General features: G+C 39.2%; 1 protein-coding gene across 2 annotated transcripts; it reads right to left on the reverse strand.

Moving 5' to 3' along the window:
- Positions 1-5,331: 5,331 nt before the first annotated feature.
- Positions 5,332-7,301, reverse strand: LOC131691892 (uncharacterized). Of its 2 annotated transcripts, none has more exons than XM_058978632.1 (4): positions 7,165-7,301; positions 7,016-7,093; positions 5,863-6,951; positions 5,332-5,803 (listed from the first exon to the last, which is right to left on the reverse strand). In XM_058978632.1, the coding sequence occupies exons 2-4, from the start codon at positions 7,043-7,045 to the stop codon at positions 5,423-5,425; spliced, it is 1,500 nt and encodes a 499-aa protein (XP_058834615.1). In that variant the 5' UTR covers positions 7,046-7,093; positions 7,165-7,301; the 3' UTR covers positions 5,332-5,422. The 2 variants fall into 2 exon arrangements, with proteins under 2 accessions (XP_058834615.1, XP_058834616.1); XM_058978633.1 differs by having other exon boundaries at positions 7,182-7,296.
- Positions 7,302-8,697: the final 1,396 nt, after the last annotated feature.

Raw genomic sequence — 8,697 nt, forward strand, 5'->3', positions numbered from 1 at the left:
CTGCCTGTGTGGCGCGTTAATATTATTACCGCTTATCAAATAAGAACATTATCAACATTATCCCGTAGAAATATACAATCAGCGAGAGTATTCTTATCTTGTGACCCACGACATCTAGACCAAGCAGTATCTTGAATGGTACCCTGATGCTCCTTCCCAACTCAATGGTTTTAATTGTTTATATAATGGAAATGATGAATAAAATACGCATAATAAATATTAAACACATAATAACGACGAGTTAAATAAATATGCACTTATTTAGTTTAAAAAGTAAACAATGAATTCAGTAAGTTTTGTAAAGCTTAGGCTTGTAGCTAGTGGATGAACCAAAAAAAATAGAAAAAAGTTCATGTTTCGGAAAATGGCTTCATGAAAACCGAAAAATCTTATATTTTACTGTAAAATTCGCTCATTTTTTTCAAAAAATTGTTTTTTTTCAGTTTTCTATGGTTCATCGACAGGCTACACATATTGGGCATCCTCATAAAAAAAATCAAGTCAATTCGTTGATTAGTTTTTGAGTTATCGTGTTCGCCAATTCGAAAAAAAAATTAAAAAGTTACTTCTAGAAAAACTCTATTAAAGGGTGTCCCACATCAAATTGCATCACGGACAAAAACGCTGTAGAAAATAACTCATTGGGTATTTTCTTTTGAAAATTTGAGTAGAAGTAGTTTAGAGTGTATTGTTTACACTGTATTTTTATCGCGGTCAGTTTTTCGTAAATTGTTGCCGATAGATTGAAATCTGTGTGTGTTATAGCAAATACGCGCGTGGAATGCAGAGAAGCCAGATTTGCAGACAAGTCTGCAAATTCGCAGACTTTTAATTAGGCAATCCATGAGACGTTTCTGATCAGCTGATTATTTCTTGTTTACTTATTCTGACGTTACTCCGAGGGGTGCGACGTCCGACAATATCGTTGATTCGATCCAACATCAAACGAATCGGACTAACAAAGTTGTTTGTCGGACGAGTTTTTCTGTTCGCAGGAGAAGACTTGTTGACAGAACCCACCGCTGAATTGTCAAACAAACGTCTAATGGATTGCCTAATTTAAGCTGCAGATTTTTTCGATGACGCAGATATTTGCAGATTTTTTAGTTTGGTTGCAGATATTTGCAGATTTTTTAGTTTGGTTGCAGATATTTACAGATTTTTGAATATAACAGCTTTTGGTTACACTAGCTTTCCTGATATTTTTGTTCTTCCCAGACTTTTAAAATTATTATTGCAGACATTTGAAAAAAGTACCTGGCATCTCTGGTGGAATGCATGGCTGTTTAAAACAATTGGTGTTACTATAACATCGTAAACACCAATAGTAATTTAAACTAGCCAGCAATTTTCAAAACAACATGTTTATGGTAATACTAACCATTAGATGAAAATTGAAGCATAGCAAAAATTACCATTATACCACCATAAATTAGTAAGAAATACCATATCAGTATGTCAAAATGGACATGGTATAAATGACAGGAATCATACTCAAGTTAAACGTAATATATTGTCTACCAAAATTCACTGGTGCAGCCTTTTTAATTTAAACCTCTAATATAGTAGTGTATACCACGGTCTTCGTTTCAGTGTAGTATTTTGGCCGAATTGGTACAACGATATTTTTGCGAGGAATCAAAACTGTTGTTGTGAGCACATGTGTTTTTCAAGACAGTATTTGGATTGTTTTTTTTTATAATAAAATTCGCGGACTTAGTCCGTTATACTATAACTAGTTACATTCCGAGATTCGGAACCAGCATCTGCCAAAATGGCAACAACGGTGGACAAAACATTTGTCATCAACTTTAAAGTTGTACCGACCAAACTGAACCTTCCCGCAATCGCCGAATTCGTTACAAAAAATCTTGCTATCGAAGCAACAAAGTTACAGCACCTGCAAGTCAGCAACGGACGTGTTTTTGTGGGCACTGACTCGACTCAAACAGCACAGGACATAGTACAGGAACATAACATGAAACACCAGCTAGAACACGACGGAAAATCCTACAGCATCCCTTTGTCAATGGAAGATGGATCTATTGAGGTTAGAGTACACGACCTCCGCCCGAGTACAAGTAACCGACAGCTAGCATACCGCATGCGTGAGTATGGTGAAATCCTCTCAATCCGTGACGAAGTATGGAAAGATTTCTTTCCGGGTGTTCCTAACGGAGTAAGAATATTACGAATGAAACTTACGAAGCCCATACCATCGTATGTGATGGTGGATACGACCATGACCCTCATCACCTACAAAGGTCAAATCGCTACTTGCAAACATTGCAACCGGCGAGTGCACTATGCCCAGAAGTGCTCTGAATACGCAAAATCCATGAAGTCGAGTGTCAGTGGTCGCTTAACCCTGGCCGAAATCGTAAAAAACGGTGATAGTCGGACAATTGCTCAGCAACCTTTCCATCAACCAAATAACACTAGCTCTACTGGAATGAAAAAGGGTGTACCTCACCACGGGTCAAATATCTCCCTGGCTGGAGGTGATACCGCAATAATAGTACAGTCATCTCAGAATACACCCGACGACAGAGGTCAGCAAGAAACAGAGAATATCAATACCTTCCAAGCTGCAAATTATTCTCAAATCGAAAACATTACTAGTCCATTTGCCGGCTTTTCAGAAGAAAACAGCAATGCTATTATAGATAAAAATAAAACCAGCACAGTAACCTCAAAAAGATCGGCATCTCCGCTTGACAATGAGAGTAAAAATAACGAAAAAAGACTGTCCCGGCCTGACAGACGGCTAGAGCCACATCTAACTCGTTCGTCTTCACGCAACAAACAATAAGCAGGCCATCCAGCCCAAACCAGTCTCGTCATAGCAACAACAAAAAAACCCATTTACTAGCTTTCAGCCCCGCTCGCGCTGCCGCTGCAGCACCCGGGGTCACCCAACGTCGTCTTTCTAAAAACAATAAGCCACTGCAGCACCCTACCGCAATTGGCACATATAGTAAAGCAGATTGCAACAGGCTACAGCTTCGACACAACATGAAACAAATTCACCTGGAAGAACCGTTACCACTTTTCTCGGTAAGTTTTTTGAGCAGTATATGTCCCGCCGAAATGAAACACGATACTGCCGTCCTCAACCAATTTCAAACATTCCCAGCCGCTGATGCGTTTGCAAGCTACATCCACTTGACCCGTCACCGAAACAGACACAAAATCACAATGAAATTAGATGATACTGCTGCTTCATCTAATAACTACTGGCCGCGTCTACGCATCAACAAAATATTTCTGCAAATATGTACCATCCTTGCTGAAAAGTTGACCTGCCATCCGGTCCGCCACCGTAGAAACAAACTACAACTACAAGCAGAAAATATTTCTGCCCGGGCTTTCGCCGCCGCTGTTGCGTCTAGCAGCTACTCGTCCAGCCAACAACATTATAACAGCAATTTTTTTTTTTGAGGTCGCTAGCCGTGCATTGAAGAATGCCTAAAACTCTGAACTAGGCCCCGTCGAGTCCAGTCCGTCATCTGTCCGTCTCGTCCTGTCGTGTCTGGGGCTTCCAGGTTACATGCATTCACCAGACGAGATTAGCTTATGTCAGCTTAATTGTGCACTAGTTTCGTAGAATCGAGGCGATCATCGAAATGATAGATCCTACGAGTGAATGCACTTGGCCCAGTCACCTGTCGAGCATTTGTATATTTGCGTGTGTGAATGTTTACGTGTGTATGGGAAGTGTTGCATGTTGAGATATGTGTGTTACCTGTAAATAATATGTTAATACAAATATGCATGATGTTAAAATAAGACATGTGTAATATGCTACTTACAGTTTGTTGTTCGTTCCTACTTATCTGATTCAATTGAGTATGAAAGTACATCTGATTTTTTCTAAAACCTGGCGACGTCTGATGGCAGCGAATAGTCATTGTTGACAGCAATGTTGCCCTTTTATGTTAAATTATCTCGGAGAAGTCATCAGAGGAATATGACGCATGACACCGAAAATAAATAAAATAAAAAGTAGAGTTAGTACTGTTATTGAATATTAATTGAACAACACATGTACCATGCAATAAAACTACTTGGAATCGTCCAAATGCCAGAAAATGATATATATTTACCATTAACGACAATTAATTCCGTTAGAAGTTTCTCATGCTATGCTGGACGGGAATGGATGATTGACGTGCGTCGGTAAATCAATCGTACCTTCCTTTATCCAATCCGAATGAATCTAATCGAATCCACGAATTGAACATCAGTAAAAAGTGACCAACGAATCCCAAGAAGGATCACCCACTATTCCATCATATAAGCCAGTTCTGCATCCATTCCCTGGTCCACATGTCACAAATACTCAGACGCCCACATACACAGATAGACACACGGCTAGCACACAATTGTACACTAGTACCAAAAACTACAATTATTACAACACAACACAACTAATAGGGTTCTACTGTTATTTTTTTTAATGCACCTGTGCACGTTGCCGAGGTCGACCGACAAATCGACACACAATGACTTCCACTGCGAGCCGTGCTCACAGACTGCCGTTAAGCTGTTGAACAATGTCTGCAAACACAGCCCACAGAAAAAGTCAATCCACGGCGGCCCGCCAATCGGCCACGCCAATGTGCACAGGCTCTTAGTTGACTGTTAGTTTGGGCTGATGCAGAGTATGAAAAAACACAAAACATAAAAAAGGCCCATAAGCCCTCTCGGTCTCCTCGATGCACCACTATTGAGGCGCAATGCAATAACCATCCTAAAGCAGGTGTCTGCTCAAATATGCTTGAAGATGTTTGCAATACCGTCAAACCCGTCAACCTAGGAGAGGGAAGGATGAATACCACAGCAAAGATTTTTGAAGCGGGCCCCCATATTGTAATTCTACTTCAAAAATTCTCACCTCAAGCACAGAGAACAGACTTAGTGCCTCAAGTGCACACAGATATCTACGAGCGCCTGTTTTCAGAAGCAGCAGCTTCTGTTATACATACTTATTTATATTTCAGAGGACCATGGATATGAAAAAATCAACTCAACTATTTCAAATACACTCAGGTTTTTTTGTGGGGATACAGGCCGCGTAACTGAAAACCGCGTAAATTTTAAAATCTGCGTAAATGAAAACAGTGTAAATTTGAAAATCCGCGTAAATGAAGACCGTGTAAATTTAAGAACCCGCGTTAATAGAAACCTCGTTAATGGATACCGCGTAAATTCCAAAAACCGCGTAAATTTCAAAATCCGCGTAAATATCAAAATTCGCGTAAATGAAAACCGCGTAAATTTCAAAATCCGCGTAAAAATACCGCGCAAAAAAACCTGAGTGTACATTGTTTGTTCATGGAACCAAAACTATATTTCCACAGTTTACCATGTGTAATGGAATAATCTTTAGCTATTAAATCTTATTAGAATACATAAAACACTATAGTGTTAATCCTCCCGAGGGATGTTTTCGTCCTCCGCACATATTGTATGGTGCCTCGATGTGACAGTCATAATAAGACACTCTACAGTGCGGCAGATAGGTACGTAATCCTTTAGTGCAACCTTCGTCGATGTCGAACACCTCTGATGGCTGTCGAAGGTAACTGTTGTCGATGAAAAACTCTCTGAGGCCAGTAAAAGTCTGAACGATCTGCAGAGCCCCTGTGCCGTCAATCATGCAACCCACTAGCCTTAATTTTTGAATCTTCAACTCACCGCACGTGATCCAATCGTAGTTCTCAAGAGACATTCGACTGAATTGAACACTTTTCAGGTGTCGAAGTTTCTTGAAATTTATTATGGATGTTTCCGTATGAAACTGAAATTGAAAATGCGTTACAAATCTCAACAAGGTTCACGTATGAATAATTGGAGTACCATACTAATCAGGCCAGGATTCCCTCCGAAGTTCAACTTGATCAACTTTGGATACTGTTGACAAATTACCCCAAGAACGTCAACAGTCGGCTGGCAGCTATAAAGAAATGCTAATTCTTCAAGATTTGGAAAGCTTGGCATGACGTAGTGGTCGCATTCATTACTCAGTCTAAAATTAGTTACGCTTTCCGACGCAATCGAACTCGCTTGGTTGGTTTCCTCAGTGGTGAAATTGCACCGTTCAAGTGATAACATTTGAAGTCTTTTGATGCTATTAAGAGTTCCAAAGAATGCGACTATATCGATCGTCATCCCAATCAAGGTTAAGCGTTTCAAATGTTTCAAAACAGTAAAACACGCTCCGACACTTGTGTCAGTATAGCCAACATTAAGGCAAAGATCCTCCAGATGCGGAACTTTTTCAAGAACCTGTTCAATATCGTTACCATGTGGTGCAACCCATAGGCTAAGCGTAGTTAAATTTTCAAATGTCTCCTTAGCCAACTGCTTCAGGAATACGCTTGATGGAGCAGAGATTTCTAACCCCTGTAATTGCGTTCGCAGACTAGTGATTACCGGAACACATTCGTCGTTTACAACGACCATATTTACAGCAATTAGATTTGGACAATTGACGTTTAACGATAGGTACCGTCCTATAGGAGCGCGTAAGTTCAAGTACTTCACGCTGTTGAAATTAATATTAAAATCTGCTTCGCTCCCGTGCCCCGCATTGTAATGCAGATATAGACTTAGATGCGTCATATGCTGCATGTCGCTGCCAAGCAATTCTTTTACGACAACACTATCACCATCAATGTGAAACCATTCCAATGGTGCATTCTTTAGAAAATCAATAATGATCTGTAGATTTTCATTATCAATTTCATCACAACGTAATGTCACCTTTCGACAGCGTCTCCAGAAAATGCTGCTCCTTAGGGCTGTAAATTTACTGTTTGTGTTAAGTTGAAGACACAGGCGCCTGCAAAATTTCGGGCTAAATGCTAAATCGAGCCATTGTTTGCATACACATGCTGCAGCGAGACGATCTTCATGCCTAAGAAACTCGAAAATCTTTGAAATTATCTGAAATAAGCAAGTAATTGAGAAAAAATAGTATTAACACCTTGAACTTGACACCTATAGTTACCTCGGGCGGTAGAACAGTAATATCAACCATTTTTAAAACAATTCGACAATGAATCAACTGGGCCTAGACGTGAATAAACTGAGAAAAGAATGTTAACTACACCTGAACTTACACATCTGAATTTGTTTTATAAAAATATAATTAATTACATTCATTAAACACGCACTGAGATTTCATATTTTATCTCGTCCGCAAGGCTCTGAATCGAAAAGAATGTTTTATTTATTTATTTCACATGAACATTCCTTTTTCTTCTGTCAACTTACACGCTTATTCAAAACTTGAGTTCCCACTACTCAATTTCAACAACTGGGGCAAACTATAGACACTCATAGTAATAGACCAGCGGAGATACTTTTATCGAGCCAACCAAACTGTCAAAAACCGGAGCCAAACGAGCATGACGTCATACAATGCAAACAAGGAGAATAAGTATTGCGATTTTGTTTAAAAAATATATTTTGTTATTCACAGTAGGCTTCACTTTTCATGTTCGTATTAGTATTTTAAATGTTATTTAAATATCTTTCTTTAATGTGTTCACTATAACTGCATAAAAATCATTTTACTTATGCTTTTTTCATCAACTTTGTGTTTGAAATTGAATATTTTTTTGTCGTGACTAACGACTTACCTTTCAATATAGGGGCCCCTTTTCAAAATTTCGGAAGAAAAATGATGTAAGATTTTGAACGCTTATATCTTTTGTTGTACTGAATGGATTTAATCAATTTCTTCGGCATTTTGTCGAAAATATTTGTACCAATGTTGTATTAAATTTTGGAATATGTAGGATATTCATTATCAACGGAAAAATAGTGTTTTGAAAAATCTTTCGAAAACGTCTCGGAAAAGTGAAAATTTTCAGCCCATCCCGCACAGAGCCGTCAAAATGGTGCAGCAAATGAACAATAAAATAATGAAAAGTTTATATAAAGGTCCACTACATGTTTGTTCCTATGATTATTCGTATTGGGTTGCTTGACGAGAGCAGTTGGTGGGGGAAAGCCGGGATATTAATTTTGGTTAAGCCATTAGAAGTCGGACGGAAAGGAAAGGCTCATGCACGCCACGAGAACGAGCGAGAAAGCGATAGTAGTGCATATTAGCGAAAGCGTTACGTACATTTTGAACGTTAATAACTTTTCTTCTACTAAACGGATTGCCAATCTTGTTTCATAAATCGGAAGGAAAACGTTCAACGCTTGCTACCGATACGTTGTTTGCTATATAAAATTTGTTTAAATAGTTCAAAAACTACTTTAAATGAGAATCAACATTAATGATAAAACCTATAAATAGGGGTGTCGCAGTTTTTCTCAAAACCAGACGTGTGTAAGACGCAGTGCATAACAGACGTGCGTGGTCGTGAGAAGCTGCATCGGACGACCAATCAAATCAGCTACCATCGGAGAGAAGCAGAAAAACGTTGGTGGAGGTGGTGGCGGTGAGAAGGCCAAAAAGCCAAAGGCTAAGAAACGCAGTCACTGAAAAAGCGGTAGTAACTGCCACTAAAAATGCCACCAAAACATCGAAGACTGCAAAGCGTACTCATTCGGTGTGAGCTGCGAAAGGGGAAAGATCGTATGGATGTACGCAGTAAAAACAATCGTCGGCAAGGTTTGAATTGTTTTAAAAGATTCCCGTCTTGTATCAACATAGTTATCCACAAACCGTCCTTA

Source organism: Topomyia yanbarensis, chromosome 3 (assembly GCF_030247195.1).
Source record: "Topomyia yanbarensis strain Yona2022 chromosome 3, ASM3024719v1, whole genome shotgun sequence".
NCBI lineage: Eukaryota > Metazoa > Arthropoda > Insecta > Diptera > Culicidae > Topomyia > Topomyia yanbarensis.

Bases quoted from the DNA above. Each gene is read 5' to 3' on its own strand.
- LOC131691892 (XM_058978632.1), bottom strand. From the start codon at position 7,045: ATGGTTGATATTACTGTTCTACCGCCCGAG. The intron at 6,952-7,015 runs GTAACTATAGGT...TGCTTATTTCAG, and splicing joins TTACTGTTCTACCGCCCGAG to ATAATTTCAAAGATTTTCGA. The intron at 5,804-5,862 runs GTACTCCAATTA...TTTCAATTTCAG, and splicing joins ATCCTGGCCTGATTAGTATG to TTTCATACGGAAACATCCAT.